The sequence below is a fragment of the Geotrypetes seraphini genome, chromosome 6 (assembly GCF_902459505.1).
Source record: "Geotrypetes seraphini chromosome 6, aGeoSer1.1, whole genome shotgun sequence".
NCBI lineage: Eukaryota > Metazoa > Chordata > Amphibia > Gymnophiona > Dermophiidae > Geotrypetes > Geotrypetes seraphini.
In genome coordinates, this window is record NC_047089.1 from 128,401,763 (window position 1) to 128,426,615 (window position 24,853).

Here is a 24,853-nt window from a genome sequence, read left to right on the forward strand (position 1 = left end):
GATACCATTCGAAACGGATTTAGAAAAGCGGGCATTGTTTATGAAACCAATGACACTAGGGGTACTACCAGTGCAGCGGAAGGAGGCAACAACATGGATATCAGCGATGATGATGACGATGATGACGATATTACTTCGGAAATAAACGAGGATCGTCTGCAGGCCGTGCTCACTTTATTTAATGACGATGATGACAATTCGGATTTTGATGGATTCAAGGATTCAGATGACTGTGATGATGATGACTGAATAAACCTGTAAACTTTGTTTATTTACAACTTTACCGTAATTACGGTAACTGTATTTAGATTATTTTGTCCTCGATACTTCGTTTGATCTACTGGTTAATGTTATAGTTTATAAGAATGAACATGTAATTTCTGTTCTTGTTGCTGAATTCATACTCACTAACTCTAGATTAAAAGTTATACGGTTGTTTATAAGAATGAACAGTTTTTTTCTTTTCACGTGTTTGGTTGGAGGGTGTGTGAATGGTGCGTGAGTTCTCCTATGTCTGGTTGAGGTGGATTGAATTACCGGTATTTAGCTGAAGAAATTATGGTAGTTAACCCCCCCCCCCCCCATTCCACACACATTACGGTAATTCTCTTCCATTTTTGTTCCCATTATAAAAAACACTGATAAGTTTCCAGAAAAAAATACATTAAAATAAGAAGTGAAAACAAAGGCCCCTACAGATGAGAACATAACATAAGAATAGCCTAACTGGGTCAGTCCAATGGTCCATCATGCCCAGTAGCCCATTCTCATGGTAGCCAATCCAGGTCACTAATACCTGGTCAAAACCCAAAGAATAGCAAACATTCCATGCTACGGATCCAGGGCAAGCAGACGCTTCCCCCATGTCTTAATAACAGACTATGGACTTTTCCTCCAGGAATTTGTCCAAACCTTTTTAAAACCAGCAACGCTATCTGCTTTTACCATAACTTAAATCTTTCCTTCCAAACAGAGACCTTGCTAGATGTCAAATACAGAAAGAACAAGGTAACTTCACAAGGACTTAGCTGTGCAGGAAATGTGAATCTCCTCATACACCCATCATATAGTGCAAAAATGTGCAAAGGTCTGTTTTTTTCTTTCGATCACTACATAGCCTAATGCCACACAAATATATTCTGAAGGTCAATGCTAAGGTTAACAAAGTTTCCTTCCTTGGACCACAAGGAGATACTGACAAACCACTAGAAGAGATCCCAAAACAACTACGCAGGCACAGCACCACTCAGTGTGTGAACCAGTTCAGTGGAGTGGACTACGGTAACTGGGGGGTGGAAATGGACCCGGAGTTTTCTCAGCAGAATTTCCCAGAACATCTCTTCCTCTCAACACATTGACACGCTGGTGGGTTTATTTTATAGCTTTTTCACTCCCTTCGGTCTGCCTGTCCCCCCTTGAAGTCCTGTCCCCCCTTGAAGTCCTGCCTGTCCCCCCTTGAAGTCCTGTCCCCCCTTGAAGGTCTGCCTGTCCACCCTTGAAGTCCTGTCCCCCCTTGAAGTCCTGCCTGTTCCCCCTTGAAGTCCTGTCCCGTCCCCCCTTGAAGTCCTGTCCCCCCTTGATGTCCTGTCCCCCCTTGAAGTCCTGTCCCCCCTTGAAGTCCTGCCTGTCCCCCCTTGAAGTCCTGTCCCCCCTTGAAGTCCTGCCTGTCCCCCCTTGATGTCCTGTCCCCCCTTGAAGTCCTGTCCCCCCTTGAAGGTCTGCCTGTCCCCCCTTGAAGTCCTGTCCCCCTTGAAGATCTGCCTATCCCCCCTTGAAGTCCTGTCCCCATCCTGAAAGCCTGATGCCCCCCCCTGACACCCGATTCATCATCCGGAAGGACCGCTCGCACTCCCACCCCGATGGACCGCTCGCACCCCCACAGCCTCCCCCCTCCCCCATGGAGAAGCTGTCTACCTTGTTTCCGGATGCCAGTGAGCCCAGCTGTTTCCTCTGCCGGCGGTCCTGCCTCTTATCTGAGCCCTGCGCTGCGCTGCTTCCTCTTCCGGCGGTCCCGCCCTTTCTCTGATGTCAGAGAAAGGGCGGGACCGCCGGAAGAAGAAGCAGCGCAGCAGGGCTCAGAGAAGGGGCAGGACCGCCGGCAGAGGAAACAGCTGGGCTCACTGGCATCCAGAAACAAGGTAGACAGCTTCTCCATGGGGGAGGGGGGGAGACTGTGGGGGTGCGAGCGGTTCTTCGGGTGGGAGTGCGAGCGGTCCATCGGGGTGGGAGTGCGAGCGGTGGGGGTGCAAGCGGTCCTTCCGGATGATGAATCGGGCGTCGGGCGGGGTGGGAACTATGTAAAAAAAATTTTATATACCGCGCTCACGCGTATACCGCGCAAGGTTATGCACGGTTTGTAAAAACACGTATAACGCGTGCGTTATATGTGTGAAAATACGGTAGTATATTTTGGTAATGTTTGTTTGAGTTACCAAAAATTCGATCAACTTTTGAATAAACATGTGTACAGATATCGTATCATGTTGCATATGATCAGAAATAATGCAACAGTTTACAACTTGCAATGTGCCCACTTCATTGAGGTAATATGCAACAAAAGGATGTACCGTAGCTTGTGAATTTTCCCAGTGAAAGCCTTGGGCGGCATCCTGTACAACAAATGAGTAATTTTCAGCAAAATCCATCAAAACGATCATTTCCGTTTCTTTTAAGCCTATCTTCAACATCTTCAAATATTCACTTTGATGTTTTGAAATGAAATGGTGGCTTGTCAACTTCCAAATCTTGCTTGCAAGTCTTTCAATAAAGTTGTCCATGGTTAGTGCGCTTGTTTCTAATGTTTCACGGTCAGCGTGAACCCATTGCTTAAATTCTATTGATTCTTCTGGATCTAAATCCTTGAATATTTCTTCCAGGTATGCTGTTAGTGCTTCTTCACCAGGGCAGTTTTGACATCGTTGTAGCATACAGTCCTTGACATTTAGGTCGCACACAGTTTTTTCCATAAGAACTTTGTAGTTCTCTTTGACATTGGCGCCTTGTAGCATGAGCTTTACATTTTGATGTATCGTGCAGACACACACGGAGTGTGCACCTGATGCACCAACGGTTACACACCACTTTGGCCTGAGCTCACAGAATTTGGAAAAACCAATTTCAGTTCCGTATTTGTTACAGTACGCCATGTACAGCTCTTTTAAATTACACAACAGCAGCCGCTTTTGCTTTTGTACTTTTAAACCATTGAGGCGGACTGAAATGCAATCTTTTTTGCCAGGACATATTCTGCTGAATTCATCGTCTTCGTAAAAATCTTGAACTCTATTTGCAATTTCTTTTGGAAGGGACTTGCCAATTTTTGCATCAGGTATAGATGCCTTTCTCTTTCTTTACTTTTTGGGCTGTTCTGACCAAGCGCTCTGAAACGCCAAACTTCATTGCTGTTTCCTTTATTGACCAACTTTTTGGGGCCATCGTCAATAATTGAACTTTCATTGACCTGTTGGATATTGCAATTTTCGTTTTCATTTCTTCAATGAGGTCAGTGTAATCTTCACATAACTTGCATTCTACAGACTGACGAGATGGCCCAACTTCTTCAGCTGAAACTCCAGCAGCAGATGTAATCTTCTTGGCTATCACATTCTGCACACGTTCAATTTTTCGTATCACATAGCCGGCTTTATCTCTACTAGTTAACCTTCGAATTTTCAATGGAGAGGTTCCTAAAGCAGTCAAGCTTTGATCAACTGCATCAGAGATGCTGATATCAAAATCATCTGAAGCTGAAGATGCTGCAGTAGCTTCACTCATTGAAACGTATTGGGCTTTGCACCTACTGCAAAGTTTCTGACCTGGCTTGATATTTATTTTTGCCACTTTTCTAAAATCATTAGACATGGCAAGATCGACTTTTAACAATCCACTTTGAACAATGTGATTTTTCTTTTCAAATGGATTACAACACGATGTTTGCTTTAATTCGTATTTGTCGAGATACTTTGCTTTGTGGTGGAGGCAGATTTGGTCTTTATCCATCAGTTCAACTTCAGAGCGCCGAGTGATAATCAATTTTTCATCGGTTGACAAATTATGTAAAAAAATGAGCCCACATTTTTTAGAATAAAATGTGCCGTCATGACACTTTGACAACAATTTTTGCCCAAGGGCACAGTCTGGCAGAAATAGATTATTATTAGTCAATTCGTTGGCATCCATTTTAAACTGAATTAATAATAATGTGGATCTGAAAAAGAAAACAAGTTGTAATTTGTGATCTGCATGCAACAAAATTATCACCTCAATTTCTAGTTAGGAATAATCATTAATTAAGAACACCATAATTGTACCCAAAGCTTGAGTAAAAATAAACAGGGAAAAACAGTGTGAAAAGTGACATAATTGTAAGTTGAAACGTAGGCCGTTGCCATGGTGACATCTCCCAACTTTGTCCCCCTTTTTCGGGCATTGTTAACCTGCGTTGAAAAATGAAGCCCACTTTTCTAGGGGGTTTGAAATATGCTCTTTCTAATGAGACTGATTTGAAAGAGTTTCTGAAAGGTATTTTTCTGTAAAAGCAGGCTGAAATTACCCTATTTTTGGCCTTTTTACACAAATTAGCAACTTTACACTTAATTTGTAAACTAATGGAAAGAGCTTGGAGGTTGAAATTGTACTTTTGAAAACAACGTTGTACTGAGACATTATGCGCCAAATTTCGCATTTATTACTCAATTATTGTGGGAGCTAAGTAATGTCTGTTTTTGGAGCACTAATTTTTTCAGCCAAGTTTACTGTAATTCAGCCATTCACTCAGTGCTCGACAAAAATTATTATTGGTAGCACTGAATAGAGCTCCAAAAGTTGTGCAGGGTAGCTAAGTTTCAGTTTTTTTGGAAACATAGCTCGTGAGATATTGTGTCTCAAAGTTGTCAGAATGTCACTGTCGTACTGTATGTTATTGCGGTATGGGGTCAAACAAATGGCTATATCTCCACGAATATTCCACAGGCGAAACTAAAACTTTACCAAAGTTCGTTTGATACATGTGGGACTTTGTACATAAAGTTTTATCAAAATCCGTGATGGTCATGCAGGGAGCCCTTGATCACTTGACATAAATAACCCATCTGCTGCATCTAAAAGAAAGAAAATTAACAGGTAGGACATAATTTTTCCTTCCTTAGAAACAGCAGCAGATGAATCCAGAGACTAGTGGGATATAGTAAAGCAATCCTCATTCAGGGTGGGACACAAAAGCCGTCTCTGCAATCACCGAAGTCCCAAAGGAATCGACCACGCATCGCCCCATCTAGCCAGTATTACGCAGAGAACATATACAAGGATGACTAGGTCATCACCCTACCAAATCCTCCCCAGGAGAACCCCCGCTGGACTCAGCCCAGGAAGCCTCTTCTGCACTTGTCAACCGAGAAGGAAAATATACCAGCAACAGTTTCCCCGCAAGCCCAGAGGCAAAAGCAAGCACCTCCGTAAGCCCACGGGCCACCGCAGCCTGGGATATCACCATACCCAGGGGATCCGAATGACGAAAGTCATTAGCAACCTGAAGATAGCACAGTAGCGTAGCATTCTCCACCCATCAAGAAGCCGCAAGGAACTACTACACATTTAAACAAACATTAACTGAGCAAATGCCCACATAACATGGGGCATAACAACCATCGGTAAATGCATGGTGACTTTAGAGAATCTGGGCATTATTAAATTACCATTTAGGTCAAAGCAAAACATTATATAGATTTAGCTTCCTGAACTAAAGCCAAGGCTAAAAACCAAACATGAGCTGCTAGGCAGTTAATGCCCGACAAACACCCATGTAGGTGAGCGCAGAATGCTCGGAGGGCTCTAGCAGAGACAACATGCACACCAAAGATTAGCACAAATAACATTCAAATGTAGTCAAACACATGTTAAAGAGGTTATTTCCTATTTCCTCCCAATGCTCAGAACACTAGTAGTACTACTAGAACAATGCACAACAAGGCCACCCTTAGCGCTGAAAAAATAACACCAGCTTATAGCATGCATTAAAGTGTTAGAATCGAGGAAATTCTCTCTTCATTCTTTAAAATCTGCAAGTTTTCATTAATTTGGAAGCTCAGAAGCCTATGGAAGTCCTTAAACACTGGTATTAAGAGAAGGATATGGGTCAGTTAAACTCAAAAGTAAAAGAAAACATTGGCGCCTGTTTCCTGCACTTAAATATAAGCCTTTCAAGTGAAAAAAAAAAATTTAAAGCTTTACAGAATGGTGCCCAAGTGTGCTTCACCTCTTGCAGTGGTGTATTGAGGGCGAGAGGCGCCCAGAGCAGTGACATCCCTCCCCCATACACTCCTTCCCCGCCCCTACTGCCACGCTTGCATTGCTTCCTTTCCTCCGTACCTCTAAACTAAACTAAACCTTAAGTTTGTATACCGCATCATCTCCATAAAGATAGAGCTCAGCACAGTTTACAGGTAAATTCAATAAATGAGGGAAGGACATAATAAGAAATTAGAGGTTTTGAAGACGATAGCTAGCTTTACATTTTGGAGAAAAGCCAGGTTTTCAGATGCTTTCAGAATAACTGGAATGAGCCTAGGTTCAGCAGCGAGACAGGGAGGTTATTCCAAATCTCAGTGAATTTGAAGAAAAGGGATTTCCCTAATTTAACTGCATACATGACGCCTTTTAACAAGGGGAAAGATAGTTTGAGTTTGTGGGCGGATATGGTAGTGTCAGGTATCGAAGAATTCCAGGATAGTGGAATTAGGGGAGGAAGAACGCCATGTAGGATCTTGAGTATTAGGCAGGTACATTTAAAGTGAATCCTACCGTTGTACAGAAGCCAATTTACGTAACTGGCGAGCCTTCTCACTTTCCCTCTCCGGCCGCATCGCTCTATACAACATGATGGTGGTACCGCAATGGCTTTACTTATTACAAACACTCCCTTTAATGATAACTCATCACCATATTGCACAGCACTTGACTCAACTATCAGTCTTTTTGTGGCAGAGTAAAAGGGCTAGGATTCCGTTATCTAAATTGATGCTACCTAAAGATCAGGGAGGGTTTGGACTGTTGAGTATTTCTAGGTTTAACCTCGCTAGTCAAATGTGACATATCCATGACTGGTTCTGTAACTCTACCCATTTTTCTTTGCCTGAGATAGTGTTCCCTTCAAGGTCCCTATCATTTTAGTTATCTACTTCATGTTAACAAGTTACCTGCTTATCCCACTCTTTTGGAATTCCTCAAACCCCCACTCCACCAGATCCTCCCAAAAACTGAAATTATCATTCCCCTCTATAAAAGGTATATCCCGCGCAGGAAAACTTGGAACATCCCTCCCCTTTAGAACCACAGAACTCTGGAACAACCTCTCATCCCCGCTCAGAAATTCAAGCTCCCTATAATCCTTCCGCAAACATTTGAAAACTTGGCTCTTTTCAAAAATCTAATCTCCTCCCGCTCTCTAGTACCCTTAGTTCCTCTCCTATAACCCTTCATTGTAATTCCTTTCCTCCTAACTCTGTAAACCGTGCCGAGCTCTACGCTTATGGAGATGGCGCGGTATACAAACCTAAGGTTTAGTTTAGTTTACCTCAGCTGCAGACAGATCCCTTCTTGCCTGCTATGCGTAGGGCTTGGAAGATGGTATGTAGACTTCTAAAAATCTCATCACAGCGTACCCCTTGCCTTCCCATAGTGGGTAATGGGGACTTCCAACCTAGCATGGCTTCCTCTTCTTTTCAGCGTTGGTCACAGTGTGGACTTCGATATGTGTCTCAAGCAGTGACCTTGGATGGATTGCCTCTCTCATTTGCAGAACTTCGAGTGGCATATCACCTGCCAGTTACGAACTGGTTAGCCTACCGACAGTTACATCATTATTTGACTGCATTGACCCCAGCAGTGCTACAGAAGGACATCCAGGAAAAGTTGCAAGAGGCGGTTTGTCTCACGGCACAGGACCCAATACCACTCAAATTCCACCATAAGTTCTTACAGGAGCTTTTGGGTGACCTGGACTATGCAGACCTGGCCCGGAAATGGACTACAGATTTAAATGTTATTATAACTGCTGATATGGTCAAGAAAGGTGTTTGGGCAACAAATACATTTTGTCAGCCGCTGAGAAAGAGAGGAACTATAAATTTCTACTGCGAGCCTTTTACACACCTAATAGAACTCATAAAATGAGAATAAGTGCGGAACATTGTTGTGCCAAATGTACCCACCTGCAGGCCAATCTCGGCCATATGTTTTGGAAATGTCCACTTATAGCTCATTTTTGGACACAGCTTATGGCCTCCGTAGCGCATCTTTGGGGCTGCTCCTGGCGACTTCATCCAAGTTTTCTCTTCACGCTACAAGTACGATTCCATTCTATTTGACCAGGCTGTTCTGCATTCCTTCAGAAAACTGTGCTGTTGGGACGGAAGTGTATCTTGCTGCAATGGCTTTCGGCGCAGCCTCCTACCATTTCTCAGTGGAGATCATTGATGCTACATCAAGTGTTGTTGGAGAGGTGTGACATCGCTGATTTAAATTCTCGTGCAGGACAGTTGTTCCAGCAATGCTGGATGCCCTTTAGCACTACGCTCACGCCATATGTTCAGCACCAACTTTGGAACCATTAATGTTGACTATACACAAACTTGATCTTCTTTACTCCCCACTGCTTTACTATGTTTAGTTTTGCTGCTGCTCCCAGGGTGGGTGGGAGGGGGAGGGAGAGGGGTGGGGAAGGGATTGGGGTTGGCTATGACTCTCCGTGTGTGGATTATTGTTGTTCCTTTGTTGTACTTCATGTTTGTATCATGTTTCTGGTAAACTATTAATAAAAATGATTTCACCATAAAGTGAATCCTAGAAATCACTGGAAGCCAGTGAAGTTTTAACAGAAGCGGGGAAACATGGTCAAATTTGCTTTTTGCAAAGATCAACCTAGCCGCAGTGTTTTGGATCCGCTGAGGTCTTTGAAGTTTTGAAGTCCTCTGTAATGTTCCTGACACGAAAAGCAACCCCCAAGCTGCTGCTGCACCAACTTCAGCTCTTCCTGTGATGTCACTTCCTAGGTGCAGGTCTAGGAAGTTATATCAGAGGAAGAGCTGGCGCAACAGCAAGTTGGGAGTTGCTGTTCATGCCAGGAATGTTACAGAGATACGGGGAAGGGAAGCAACACACATGCACAACAGGAAGGGGAGGCAGAGAGGAGGACAGGTGTCTGCGCACTGATCAAGATGGCACCAGGGCAGACCACCCCTTACTACACCACTGACCTCTTGTGTGCCTGGGCTTGCACATAATTACTTTGCATACCACAAAACTCCTATGTATGCACAAGGTATATTCCTCCCTCTCAACTTTCCCATGCTCAGTGTACATATAATTTGCATGCTATTAATGTTGACCAGTGGTATTTTATTTTCCTGCACAGTTCCCATGGTATTTTCTGGCGTTGGTTCCCTTTAGGGCTGGAGTTCTGAATATCTCACCAATATCTTTCCAATCAAAAAAGTACTTGGATCTAATCCCAAAAGTTACATGGTAGCATTAGCGTTGAAGGATAAAGAAGGGTGTGTCAATAACTTCCACAACAGGACCCCAAGCAGGTTTTTTTTCCCATTTCCAGCTGGTCGAACTGGGCTAACAGCTGAAAGGGAACTACTGACTCCCACCCCGAACTGCAAGAAATCACAACCACGAACATCCTTGTAGTGTTATCGTACCTTACAGTCATCCCTTTCTTTACTCTTCTCGCAGAAGTTGACAGGCGCCAGACCGGGCAAGTAAAAGGCATTGCTGAGCTGAAGAATCACCAAGAGGACGAGCAGTCGAGGCCTATCAAAAGGCACAGGTTGTACACTCGGGCCCATGCTCTGGGACAAGAAAAAACTAAAACGGTGAAAAATACCGGTAACCACAAAGAATGCGCAACGAAGACAGAATGAAAGTCTCCAACTGAAATAAACTCAACGACTAGATTATATTCGACAACGCGTCAGTGGGCTTCTAAAGCCTAACGTGATGCTAGCAGTGCTAGCGTCCCACTGAAAAGACGGAGCTGGAGCCGGTCTTACTATTAGCAAAGCCAGCTACTCTAACTTCCTGCTTCGCCGGATCAAGACACGTCAACTACTTCTGACGTGAAGTCTTCGCCTAGAAGCCTTAGGTTGTTTCACTTCCGGGTTAGCGATGGGTGGTGTTAGGAGGGAGGAATAAAATGTCTTTATTAAAAAGTGAGATTGCGGCTCTTAAACAAACTGCGTGCCCTGCACCCTGAAAAGCAGCAGTTAGAAAGTGTGTTGGGTGGTCATATAAATTTTGCTACTTGCGCTTATTTTCCCTAACCTACCTTAGACCACGGTTTGGATGCTTTTTTTTCTAATTTTCCTCGTCCAATTTAGTTGTAGCTCGTTCCTACTGAACATTAGGCACCATGCGCCTTTATTCACAATTATTAATTTTCCCCTTCTCTTCACCATTACTAGACAGGCATCATATGTATTTTCTATGAAAGTACTAGAACCAGCTCTTTGCATGCTTGAGCACCCCCAATATTGAGCAAACTCCTTTACCATGTCCAAAGAAGGGTAGTTTCTGTTCGGTTTAGCATCTCTAATCATTTTGAAAAGTTGGTTTCTATGTATGGGAGAGGAGCATTTACTTTCAGTATCTGTCACAAGCACACTTGTCAGTCAGTCAGTCAGTCTCCACAACCACTAAGATAAGTGGTCCTTTTATATATTTCCCTATTTATGAATTTATCAACTATTAATTTAATTTTTATCCAAACTTGCTGCTTTTGCAAATTACAAAATCTACTGTTTTTGCACAAAAAAATATTTTTTCGTGATTATCAAATGTTCCACATATATTGGAAGAGACGGAGGCGGTCCAGTGATCAAAACCACAATTTTCAGTTGGTCAAACGGCCATTGGCCAATATGAGATACATCGATATGGTCTGAGGCCCTGCCTCCTTCCCATAGATGACCTATCAGTATATTTGATTAGTTTATATTTGACTAAGTTGATTTTATTATTAAATTCCACTCTGTAGTGTGAAACTTACCTTTTTGTCAGTGGAATTTCTGCTTCTGTGTTGTGTTATCAATGAGTACATTTGAGCCAACCAAAATGACTAATTGGGTAATGGCTGGACCAAAGGCACGAGTGCTACCTTCATAGCATCTCTTCTTTGGATACATAGGAGCTAACATTTCAGAATGATTGGGTATACTAAACTCAATGGAAATTAGCTTAATATGAGGGGTGCTCAAGCTAGCTGCTATGTTTGGATAAACACTAGAAATTGAAACTGAATTTCCTATATACAATTTTATAGAGCCATTCAACCAAGGTGGCTCTGAGCCCATTCATTTTTATCCTGCCAGACCAGTAAAGATGATTGGGTTATGTCTCCCAACCAGCGGATAGAGGATGTCATCACCAGTACAATGTGTTTTGCAATCCTAGAACTCACCAGTATTTTTCTGCCTATAGCAGATAATGCAGCACTGCAGCAGAATTCAATATGGCAAACATTGACTCTCAAGGACAAAATCACAGCCTGTGTCCCTGTGGTTAAATCCTGGAGTCAGTGTTGTCTCCCAAGGATCAGAGTATGGGCTTTGACTAGAAATGAAGCAGGAGTCCCCTGAACATCTACCAGAAGATGTGGGTACCGTATGCCCCTCACCCCATTGGGAAATACAGCCTATGACCAGCTGTGACTCTGGCCCGGTCACAAAATGTTTAACCGATTAATGTTGGCATCACAGGGTTTGTATAAACTGGGCTGGTTTAAAATACTGTGTTTTAGGTGGTATAGAGCCTATATTTCTGACTCACTAGTTTTTAGCCATTGTGTCTGATTAGGTGGAGAAGGGAGGGGCTCTGTTTTACTTCTAAGGTTAATTGCATTATCTTTGGGACATTGCTAAAACAAGGCTGCCCTGTGAACTTCTAAAAGCTAAGTTACTCCGCATTTCATATTCTGCTCTTTTCACTGGTTTTCAGCATTATATCTGCTTAATTTCTCTTCTCCTCCCTGTTTCTTACTAAAAAAAAATATAAAAAAGCACAAAAAAATAAATCCTTCTCTTTCCTCTGTTAAATCTTATTTCCTCGTCCTGCATTTTTGTTTAAAATACTGTGTTTTAGGTGGTATAGAGCCTATATTTCTGGTGCCTGTGGCTCAGGGTGACTAAAGTAGGGAAAATCCTGTTATAAATCCTGTGTTTTAGGGTAGCACTGAGAGAACCTGCATTTTTGTTTAAAATACTGTGTTTTAGGTGGTATAGAGCCTATATTTCTGGTCACTTCACAACCAATCAAGTCACTTCACAACCAATCAAGTCACTTCACAACCAATCAAGATGACCTTTATTCTATGCAATCACTGTGGTGCTTTAATTCCAAGACATACTATTTGGAGGCTTAAGGCTTGCCCCATCTGTCTTCAACTTGCCAGTATTAAGGAGGAGCTCTGCAAACTTAAACAGGAATTGAATACAATTAAAGCAGCTTCCATCACTCCACAAAATCATACCAACCTCACCTCAAAGAATAAAACAGCCCAGGAATAAATGGGTCACAGTAGGCTCAGGAAGACTGCGACATGTAACACAGAAACATCCACCTTCACTAATATTACCTCTACAGAATTCCTTCGCTCCACTAGTGCACTGCGATACTCAGGAAAACAGAAGGGAGGTGGGACTTGAAACTCAAGAGAACAAGAGCACCCTAAGTACAAATAAAAAAGCCAAAAACAGAAAACTATTACTGTTGGGGGATTCCATCATCAGAGGCATTAACCTTGGAACACAGGGCGAGGAGACCAAAATAGTGAAATGTCTTCCAGGATCCTCAGCTACCAGGAGTTCCAGGCAAATACTGACTATAATTAAGGAAGAAACTAAGGATTTTAACACTGATGTTGTTATCCATCTGGGAACAAATGACCTGGCCAACAACTCCACACTTGCAGCACAGAAAGCTTTTCGGGAGCTTGGTGAGGGCGTGAAACCTTTTGTAAAGACTTTAGCTTTTTCTGAAATACTGCCTGCATATGGAAAAGGAGAGCAAAGAGTGAAAAACACAGAGGACTTTAATAGATGGCTCAGAGCCTGGTGTCATCAAGAAGGCTTCAGGTACATAGGAGGATGGGGAAATACATGGAAGGACAAGAAGCTATATTGCACTGATGGGCTACATATTACTACAGCAGGAAAAAGAAACCTTGCAGAGAAATTTAGACAATATTTTTCTAGGCATTTAAACTAGAAGGTGGGGGTGGTGTATGTACGAAGGACAATTATAGAGACCACCCCCGGCAAAAGAAAAGATGTGATAGTAGTAAAGGCTGCAACATAAGCAATATCAGCAACTCATTTCTTAGTATTGCAACGGAAAGTGAAACGACCCAAAAATCCATACGAAAAAGGAGATTATCGCTGAAAAATAGCTGGAAAGTGATGACCACAAATGCTCGCAGTCTAAGCAACAAAGTTCATGATCTGCAAGCCCTGATATTAGAGGCAGATCTAGATATTGTTGCTATCACAGAGACATGGTTCAGTGAATCACATGGATGGGATGCAAACATACCGGGATATAATCTTTTTAGGAAGGACAGAGATGGTCATAAAGGTGGAGGAGTTGCTCTCTATGTAAAGATCAATATCCAAGCGACCGAAATGCAAGGGACCTGGGGAGAGGAAGAAGCGATATGGATTGCTCTGAAAAGAGAAGATGGAACTTCTATCTACGTGGGTGTAGTCTACAGACCTCCGACTCAATCGCAGCAAATTGATAAGGATCTGATTGTGGATATCCAAAAGTTTGGAAGGAAAGAGGAGGTTCTGCAGTTGGGAGATTTCAACCTGCCGGATGCGGACTGGAATGTTCCATCTGCAGAATCGGAAAGAAGTAGGGAGATTGTGGATGCCTTTCAAGAGGCTTTGCTCAGACAAATGGTGAAGGAACCCACAAGGGAAAAAGCGATATTGGATCTGGTCCTCACAAATGGAGAGAGTATCTCTAATGTTCGAGTGGGTGCTCACCTGGGTAGTAGCGATCATCAAACGGTTTGGTTTGATATAACGGCTAAAGTGGAGAGCGGCCGCACGATACTTAAAGTCCTAGATTTCAAACGTACGGACTTTAATGCAATGGGAAAGTACCTGAAGAAAGAGCTGTTAGGATGGGAGGACATAAGAGAAGTGGAAAGACAGTGGTCTAAGCTGAAAGGAGCGATAAAAATGGCTACGGACCTTTATGTGAAGAAAATCAATAAAAACAAGAGAAAGAGGAAGCCGATATGGTTCTCCAACCTAGTGGCTGAGAAAATAAAGGCGAAAGAGTTGGCGTTCATGAAATATAAAAAAAACCCAAGAAGAGGAGAGCAGAAAGGACTACAGGGTGAAACTGAAAGAAGCCAAGAGAGAGATACGTTTGGCGAAGGCACAGGCGGAAGAACAAATGGCTAAAAATGTAAAAAAGGGAGATAAAAATTTTTTCAGATATATTAGTGAAAGGAGGAAGATAAAAAATGGAATTGCTAGGCTAAAAGATGCTGGGAACAAATATGTGTAGAGTGATGAGGAGAAAGCAAATGTGCTAAACAAATACTTCTGTTCTGTGTTCACAGAAGAAAATCCTGGAGAAGGACCGAGATTGTCTGGCAAAGTTACACGAGAAAATGGAGTAGATTCTGCGCCGTTTACGGAGGAGGGTGTTTATGAGCAACTTGAAAAACTGAAGGTGGACAAAGCGATGGGACCAGACGGGATCCATCCCAGGATACTAAGGGAGCTCAGAGAGGTTCTGGCGAGTCCTATTAAAGACTTGTTCAACAAATCTCTGGAGACGGGAGTGATTCCTGGGGATTGGAGGAGAGCGGATGTGGTCCCTATTCATAAAAGTGGTCACAGGGATGAAGCAGGAAACTACAGGCCGGTGAGCCTCACTTCAGTTGTTGGAAAAATAATGGAAGTGTTGCTGAAAGAAAGGATAGTGTATTTCCTTGAATCTAATGGGTTACAGGATCCGAGGCAACATGGCTTTACAAAAGGTAAATTGTGCCAAACAAACCTGATTGAATGTTTTGATTGGGTGACCAGAGAGCTGGATCGAGGACATATGCTAGATGTAATTTACTTGGATTTCAGCAAAGCCTTTGATACAGTTCCTCATAGGAGGCTGTTGAACAAACTTGAAGGGCTGAAGTTAGGACCCAAAGTGGTGAACTGGGTCAGAAACTGGCTGTCGGACAGACGCCAGAGGGTGGTGGTTAATGGAAGTCGCTCGAAGGAAGGAAAGGTGACTAGTGGAGTCCCTCAGGGTTCGGTGCTGGGGCCAATCCTGTTCAATATGTATGTAAGTGACATTGCTGAAGGGTTAGAAGGAAAAGTGTGCCTTTTTGCAGATGATACCAAGATTTGTAACAGAGTAGACACCGAAGAGGGAGTGGAAAATATGAAAAAGGATCTGCAAAAGTTAGAGGAATGGTCTAATGCCTGGCAACTAAAATTCAATGCAAAGAAATGCAGAGTAATGCATTTGGGGATTAATAATAGGAAGGAACCGTATATGCTGGGAGGAGAGAAGCTGATATGCACGGACGGGGAGAGGGACCTTGGGGTGATAGTGTCCGAAGATCTAAAGGCGAAAAAAACCGTGTGACAAGGCAGTGGCTGCTGCCAGAAGGATTCTGGGCTGTATAAAGAGAGGCGTAGTCAGTAGAAGGAAGAAGGTGTTGATGCCCCTGTACAGGTCATTGGTGAAGCCCCACTTGGAGTATTGTGTTCAGTTTTGGAGACCGTATCTGGCGAAAGACGTAAGAAGAGTTGAGGCGGTCCAGAGGAGGGCGACGAAAATGATAGGAGGCTTGCGCCAGAAGACGTATGAGGAGAGACTGGAAGACCTGAATATGTATACCCTAGAGGAAAGGAGAGATAGGGGAGATATGATTCAGACGTTCAAATACTTAAAGGGTATTAACATAGAACAAAATATTTTCCAGAGAAAGGAAAATGGTAAAACCAGAGGACATAATTTGAGGTTGAGGGGTGGTAGATTCAGGGGCAATGTTAGGAAATTCTACTTTACGGAGAGGGTGGTGGATGCCTGGAATGCGCTCCCAAGAGAGGTGGTGGAGAGTAAAACTGTGACTGAGTTCAAAGAAGCGTGGGATGAACACAGAAGATTTAGAATCAGAAAATAATATTAAAGATTGAACTAGGCCAGTTACTGGGCAGACTTGTACGGTCTGTGTCTGTGTATGGCCGTTTGGAGGAGGATGGGCAGGGGAGGGCTTCAATGGCTGGGAGGGTGTAGATGGGCTGGAGTAAGTCTTAACAGAGATTTCGGCAGTTGGAACCCAAACACAGTACTGGGTAAAGCTTTGGATTCTCGCCCAGAAATAGCTAAGAAGAAAAAAAAAAAAATTTAAATTGAATCATGTTGGGCAGACTGGATGGACCATTCGGGTCTTTATCTGCCGTCATCTACTATGTTACTATGTTGCTGGTAAGTGTTAAATTTGTCCACCTGCATTTCCTTTTAGCTCCCTCACTATTATTATCTCCCCCAGGCTGCCTGCTAGATACCCCCCCACTTAAGCTTGGGGCTGTGTCTTTGGAGCTTCAAAAAATAAAACAGCTTGGGCCTTTAAGGGGCAGAGAGCAACTGATCATCTCCAGTGATCCTACATGGTACAGCAGGCCTCAAGCAGAAATAGGGAGAGTGTGGTGCAGTGGTTAAAGCTACATCCTCAGCACCCTGGGGTTATGGATTCAATAATCAAGTGCATGAACGCCACCAAAGAGGTACCAGAAGGGGAAAATATCAACATATAAGGAGATGATAGAAAGAGCCCTACCAGGGGAATTCTCTTAAATATATATATAAGTCCAAAAATAACCATAAACTGAAGACCGGGGTCAAAAGAATAAACAAAAATTCCCCCGGAAGTCCAAAGTCCACACAATACAACCAGTGAAAAACTAAAAAAAGTGAAAAAAATAATGAAAAAATGCACAACAGAATAAATGTACCCCCAAAAGAAAAAATGTAGAAAAGTGAAAGAGTCCACAATTAAAAGTAATATAAGAAGTCCGTGAACAAGCTGAAAACAAAAACTCCCTGACGCCCCAGCTGGAGCAGCCCTAAAGTTCAATCAAGGGACTAATGTGATTCACTCTTTGATTGTGGACTCTTTCACTTTTCTACATTTTTTCTTTTGGGGGTACATTTATTCTGTTGTGCATTTTTTCATTATTTTTTTCACTTTTTTGAGTTTTTCACTGGTTGTATTGTGTGGACTTTGGACTTCCGGGGGATATTTTGTTTATTCTTTTGACCCCGGTCTTCAGTTTATGGTTATTTTTGGACTTATATAATTTTTTTTTTTTTCCTTTTTCCCTTTCCTTATGTGTCCTCCTTATTTGTTTCTTCAACTTTTATATAAATTGTAATTCTTACCCATCTCCTCCCTTATGTTTCTAGTCTTATCAAATTTGTCAATAATCTTGTTAGTCTTATTTATTGTATTATCCCCCTTACATTGTAATTTTATTAACATGTACATCGCTTAGAATTTAGATTAAGCGATTCATCAAATTATTATTAAATTTGAACTTGAAACTTGATTCCTCAAACTACTCAGGACCAATCAGGAGCTCCCCTCCCTCCCTCCTTTTAAACCTGCTTGGAGCCAATACTTACTGCCTACAGATCCAGGGAGGCTTATTTATTTTTCAATACTATTCTCCCAAGGGAGCTTAGAACAGTTTACATTAATTTATTCAGGTACTCAAGCATTTTTCCCTGTCCACTATCTATCTAATGTACCTGGGGCAAGGGGGGATTAAGTGACTTGCCCAGGGTCACAAGGAGCTACATGGGTTTGAACCCTTAACCTCAGGGTGCTGAGGCTGTAGCTTTAACCACTGTGCCACACTATTTTCATTATCTAATCTAATCTAATCTAAATCTTGGGTTTATATACCGCATCATCTCCGCAGATGGAGCTCGACACGGTTTACATGGTTAGGGAAGGAACGAAACTACAGTGGAATTATATAAGTATGAGAGAAGAGAGGTTGGTGTGAGAGTGCCAGGAGCGGGACGGGGTTACGTTCTGGAGAAGAGCCAGGTCTTCAGATGCTTACGGAATGGTAGAAGGGGGCTCAAATTGCGGAGAGGGGAAGGGAGACTGTTCCAGAGCTGAGTGATTCTGAAAGGGAGGGAAGAGCCAAGTTTACCAACAAGGGAGATGCCTTTTATCCCTGCCCCTACATAAGTTCCTATGCCCTTGTGACTATCCTTCTCCTCCTGGTATACTCTGGGAGTTGTCCTATGAAGAGGGGTTCTAGAGAGGCACCAGTGGTGTCCTGTCTTGGAGTGGCTAGAGTAGGGAACTCTGGATCCCTATTTCCATGCTAAAGCTTAAATTAACAAAATGAATTAAGTTCCTTCTGTAAGAGTTGACAGTCATGGGACCTGTCAGGGAATGAGGAGGGAGGATCGTAGCCCTTTTAAGAAAAGGCGAGGAGAACTAAGACAAGTCTTGTCCTAATTGGAAATGGGAGGAGATAGATGTCTCTATGGGTGGGGGGAGGGATGCAGAAGTTAAGTAGGGGATGGAATGTAGAGCTTCTAGACCAGGGTTGTCTAATGTCGGTCAATTTAATATAACTAACAAAAACCAAAATGAAAATGCCTTTTAACCACGAAGGTGTTCAGAACCATTGCATGGTAAGAAAGTGACCAAACCAGGGCAGGAACCCTTGTAACAAGGGTTGTTACAAGGGTTGCTGCCCTGGTTTGGTCACTTTCTTACCATGCAATGGTTCTGAGCACCTTCATGGTTTAAAGGCATTTTCATTTTTTTTTTTTCTTCCCTTTTTTGTTTTTCTTAGTTCATAGTCTTTTGGGAACTTTTTCTGTTGAATTTCAATCAGTTGTTATATTGGGGTCAATTTAATATGCCAGAATAAGAGAGAAATAATTATAATCTCCAAAACTACCTCTCTTTTTGATAACTAAGCCTTGAAATGAAAAGATCGCTTCAAATCACTGTTACTTGTTTCAAAGCTATTGTACTGTAGTCTCTTATACAGGAGGAAAAACTTCAGATCCCCGTATGCTACAGGTTTAAAACTGAAAAAGCATACTAGAAAGGGAAATGACCTCATAGGTTCAAAAAAAATCCTCCTGTTTGAGCAAGTTTGTATCAATTTAACACTTGTTTTATCTTTCTTATATCTTTTTTTTTTTTTGTAAATAATTTTTATTGATAAAGCAGTCAAGACAAACCAATAAACAAGAAGCATAGAAAACAGGACACAGCCAGAACACAAACAGTCCAGGAATGCAAATATAACCATTATAGATCAACCACAAAAAACAATGCCCACAAAAAGAAAGTAGATCAGAAGGCCGCCTGCGATAGGTGGATGACCCCCACAAACATAGAGTAAGCAATAATCCTGAAGAAATCCCTCATGCAGAAGCCAGCCATGGCTGCAATAACATTTAGAATTTGAACCCCAATCTCCCCACACACCCCCACCAATCCCATCAGACAACCCCCTCCGAATCAGAACACTAGCCTCACCAATCATACCCCAAGCATACCACATACAAACACCAATACTGGCTTGAGAGCGACCAGTCATTATTATCGTTTCGAGCTCCCGGGGCCTAGCAGAACAGAGTCAAAGCGGGGAACAGAGACAGCTGACTCAGCCACAGCTTGGAAAGCCTGCCACAAGGAAACATAGAGCTGTTTATCACTGTTCTGAATAGAATGATAGGTCTGAATCTCAAAAGTAGTAATCTCCCTCATTTTCTGAAGCCATTGGGGGAAAGAAGCTGGTGCTGTCTCCACCCAATGTTGTAACAAGAGGTTCCTCACGAGCTGGAGTGCCATATATAAAAACTTCCTATAAGGTAAAGCAAACCCACCCCGAAGAATCTCCCCTTGATCCCCCAAAAGCAGCAAACCATATTCCTGGGGTACCGGCCACCCAACCAGACCATCAAGGAAGGGGAGAACCTGAAGCCAGAGGGCCGCATGGGGGCACTCCAGAAACATATGCATCAGTGTGCCCGTGGCCCTCTGACAATGTGAGCAGATTGCATCCTCCCATAGACCCATAACTTTGCCCCTGGCTTTAGATATGTAAGCACAGTGCAGGATTTTGAATTGCATCTCCCGTAGATCTGCAGACCCAACTAAAAGATTGGGGTCTGGTATAATCTACAGCTAAATCCCTTGCCCACAGAGCAACCACCCTATCTAAATGTGGAGCTGGAAGGGCTGTCTTAAGGACCCTGTACCACGTGGCTAAGGAGTTCATCTGGAATGGTATCAGGGCCAGCTAAGCATCTAACCGGCTGAGAGACCACTGCTCCCCCCATTTACGTGATAAGGAAGAATAATAATGTCAGACCTGCAAGTATGCCCAGAACTGTGTAGCCGGGAACTCCCAATGGGACTGTAACTGAAAAGGTGAGGATATCCCCCATACCCCCCTCAGAAAGATGCCTCAAGTGGAACCCTGAAGTGCCCATCCCTGGGGAAAGTCCACATTCCCTACCAAAGGCAGAAAGGGAGAAGCCTGTGGAGAGCGTTGCTGCATTCTCCACCACCATCACCACGCCTGGCAGAGAGGATTCAGGAATTGAAACCGAGCGCCCATGGCTGCACATGCAATAAAGATAAAAAGGAATGGGGAGCACACCATGCAGTTATCCAACTCGTAGGGGAAAATTTATAGCTTCCAGTTAGTCCCTCGTGCACAAAATGCATCAGTGAAGCCACATTGTACAAGTGAATATCCAGTAAATTCAATCTACCCAGCCTCTTGTCCAGTGTCAGAGTAGCAAAACTGATTCATGCCACCTTATTACACCAAAGAAAAGAAACAAGGATAGATTTAAAGGCTCGTTCATCCTTAGTAGTGATCCACAGGGTAACGGTCTGTAGTGGGTAAAGAAGTTTTGGTAATAAGACCATTTTAAACAAAGCTACTCGTCCCCATATGGAGAGTAGCAAGTCCTTCCATTTCACACAGAGAGTACGTATAGCCTCAATGTAATGAAGAACATTATATTGATACATGATTCTAGGTTGAGTACTCAAATAAACCCCCAAGTACCGCATCGGTTTCCAGACAAGGGATACTGGTAGGTCATCATGCCAGCGCTCATGCCTACTAGAGGCCAAGGGCAATAATTCAGATTTGGCACAGTTAACATGGAGGCGGAAATGGTCCCAAAATCCCGCAGAAGAGTGAGAGCCACCAGTAAGGGAAAATGGGAATGTTCTAAATTCAACAGAATGTCATCAGCGAATAAGTTGATATGACTCTCCCAGGCACCAATCTTGAAACCCAAAATAGTGGGGTCTGAGTGGATCTTAGCCAGAGGTTCGATAGCCATGAGAAAAAGCAGCGGAGACAGCGGGCAGCCCTGATGCATGCCCTGTTCTAACGGGAAGGGTGACGTCAGGGGTGGGCAGAGCTAACTCTCGCCGCTGCACCTGTGGATCCTGCCTCCTTTCCTGCTCTCCCGTCCTCCTCTGGGTTTCTCCTGCTGTCCCCCCTCCGTTCTCCTCCTGCTGAGCGCTGTTGGCCTTTTAAGGGGAAGCTTTGATGGATGATGTCGGGTGGGCGGAGCTAACTCTCACTGCTGCCCCTGCTGATCCTGCCTCCTTCTCTGGGTTTCTCCTGCTGTCCCCCTCTGCTCTCCTCCTGCTACTCCTCCTGCTACTCAGCTGCTTGCCGAGCTGAACGGCTGAGCGCTGTTGGCCCCTCCTCTTTTAAGGGGGAGCTTTGATGGATGACAGGGATAGGCGGAGCTAACTCTCACCACTGCCCCTGCTGATCCTGCCTTTTTCTCTCCTGCTCTCCCCTCCTCCTCCGGATTTCTCCTACTGTCCCCCTCCGCTCTCCTCCTGCTATTCTCAGCTGCTTGCTGAACCGAACGGCTGAGCGCCATTGGCCCCTCTCCTTTTAAGGGGGAGCTTCAATGGATGATGTCGGGGGTCGGCGGAGCTAACTCTCGCCGCTGCCCCTGCTGATCCTGCCTCCTGCTCTCCCCTTCTCCTCCGGGTTTCTCCTGCTGTCCCCCTCCGCTCTCCTCCTGCTACTCTCAGCTGCTTGCCGAGCCTTACGAAACCATGTCAGCAACTTCTTTTTCTATATGGGGGAATGTATCCCATCCACATTGAGTGTGGAGATTTTCAATTTAACCATATTCTATCTGCCCAGCAGTGAAGTGTATGTCAGGTGTCAGCCAAGTGAACTAGGGGAATGGGGCTACCCAGCCTTGCTCCCCCTCCCCAGATATGCAGAGTAAGATTCTCCCACTAAGCCCCAGAGGACAGCCAAACAACTGCCTGCCGAAGATCAACTGAACATTCATACCATACCCGTGTGCTCTCAAGCCATCATGCATACTCTCCCATTCACACCCCACCCAACATGCTTCCCCCTCCCATTCCCAACCCAAGCCCCCCCAAAAAAACAACCATCTGCACAGCACTCATTCCTCCCCAAAACCAGAGAATATCAGCTACTCCAAACCCCTCCCCCCTAATGAAAAACAATGTCAAGCAAGATGTCTTTGCTGTCAGTAAAGAAGTGTTCCCTACCTGGGAACAAAAACCAAGGTGTAGAAACATAGAAACATAGAAACATAGAAATAGACGGCAGATAAGGGCCACGGCCCATCAAGTCTGCCCACTCCAATGACCCTCCCTATCTATCTTTGCGGATAGATCCCACATGTTTGTCCCATTTGGCCTTAAAATCTTGCACGCTTCTGGCCTCAATAACCTGAAGTGGAAGACTATTCCAGCGATCAACCACCCTTTCTGTGAAGAAGAACTTCCTAGTGTCACCGTGCAGTTTCCCGCCCCTGATTTTCCACTGATGTCCCCTTGTTGCCGCGGGACCCTTGAAAAAGAAGATATCCTCTTCTACTTCGATGCGACCCGTGAGGTACTTGAATGTCTCGATCATATCTCCCCTCTCTCTACGTTCCTCGAGTGAGTAGAGCTGCAACTTCCCTAACCGCTCCTCGTACGGGAGCTCCTTGAGTCCCGAGACCATCCTGGTGGCCATTCTCTGGACCGATTCCAGTCTCAGTACATCCTTGCGGTAATGTGGATTCCAAAATTGTACACAGTACTCCAGGTGCGGTCTCACCATGGATCTATACAGTGGCATAATGACTTCCGGTTTACGGCTGACGAAACTCCTGCGTATGCAACCTATGATTTGCCTTGCTTTGGATGAAGCTTGCTCAACTTGATTTGCAGACTTCATGTCTTCCCTGACAATCACTCCTAAGTCTCTTTCTGCTTCAGTTTTTGTCAAGATCTCGCCATTTAGGGTGTAAAGTTTGCGTGGATTTCGGCTTCCCAGGTGCATGACTTTGCATTTTTTGGCATTGAAACTGAGCTGCCAGGACCTAGACCAGTGCTCCAGTAGAAGTAGGTCATGCATCATGTCATCTGCCATTGAATTATTGTCTGTTGTGCTCTTGTTCACTACATTGCTTAGCTTGGCATCATCGGCGAATAAAGTTATTCTTCCTCGGAGCCCTTCTGTCAAGTCTCCTATGTAGATGTTGAACAAGATCGGGCCCAGGACGGAGCCCTGTGGCACTCCACTTATCACCTCTGACATTTCGGAGGGGGTGCCATTCACCACTACCCTCTGAAGCCTACCTCCAAGCCAGTTCCCAACCCAATTTGTCAATGTGTCGCCCAGACCTAAAGAACTCATCTTGCTTAGCAACCTGCGGTGTGGTACGCTATCAAATGCTTTGCTGAAATCTAGGTAGACAATGTCCAGGGACTCACCAGCATCCAGCTTCCTCGTTACCCAGTCAAAGAAGCTGATCAGGTTGGATTGGCAGGATCTCCCCTTAGTAAATCCATGCTGGCGGGGATCCCTTAGTTTCTCCTCGTCCATGATTCTATCCAATTGGTGTTTGATTAGGGTTTCCATTAGTTTGCTCACTATCGATGTGAGACTCACTGGTCTGTAATTTGCCATCTCCATCTTGGAGCCTTTCTTGTGGAGTGGGATGACGTTAGCTGTCTTCCAGTCCATCGGGACGTTACCTGTACTAAGGGAGAGATTGAAGAGCGCGGATAGCGGTTCCGCTAGGACATCACCCAACTCCCTGAGCACCCTAGGGTGTAGGTTGTCAGGCCCCATGGCCTTGTTGACCTTGATTTTTGACAGCTCGCAATAGACGCTGCTGGGTGTAAACTTGAAATTACTAAACGGGTCAACTGATTTAACCCTTGTCTGTGGCTGAGGGCCGATTCCCGGCGCCTCGCGGGTGAAGACTGAGCAGAAGTATGTATTTAACAGTTGGGCTTTTTCCGAGTCCGTTTCTACATAGTCTCCGTCTGGTTTTCTTAGACGTACTATCCCTCCCGAGTTCTTATTTCTGTCACTGATATACCTGAAGAAAGATTTATCTCCTTTCTGGATGTTCTTTGCTAGAGACTCCTCCATGCGGAATTTGGCCTCCCTAACTGCTGCTTTGACGGCCCTTGACTTGGCCAGATATTTTACTCTAGAGTCCTGTGTCCCTGATTGTTTGTAGGAGATGAATGCTTTTTTCTTCTCTTTGATGATGTCCGAGATCTCCGTAGAGAACCACTGTGGCTTGTTGTTCCTACTCCGTTTGCTTACTGATTTAACATAGCGGTTTGTTGCTTCCTGTATGGTGGCTTTCAGAGTTGACCACATTTCTTCCACGCTGTCGGTGTCTGCTTGGCTTTGTAGCGCCTGGTGAACGAAGTCTCCCATGTCTTGGAATTTTGTGTCTTTGAATTTGAGAA

General features: G+C 44.0%; 1 protein-coding gene across 1 annotated transcript in view; it reads right to left on the reverse strand.

Moving 5' to 3' along the window:
- TM9SF2 (transmembrane 9 superfamily member 2) overlaps positions 1-10,138 on the reverse strand; it is a 496,116-nt gene extending 485,978 nt beyond the window's left edge. The window contains exon 1 of the mRNA XM_033948899.1: positions 9,702-10,138. Within this exon, the coding sequence (XP_033804790.1) occupies positions 9,702-9,848 (147 nt within the window). The 5' untranslated portion in view covers positions 9,849-10,138. The remainder of the gene's footprint in view (positions 1-9,701) is intronic.
- Between the last annotated feature and the right edge of the window lie 14,715 nt (positions 10,139-24,853).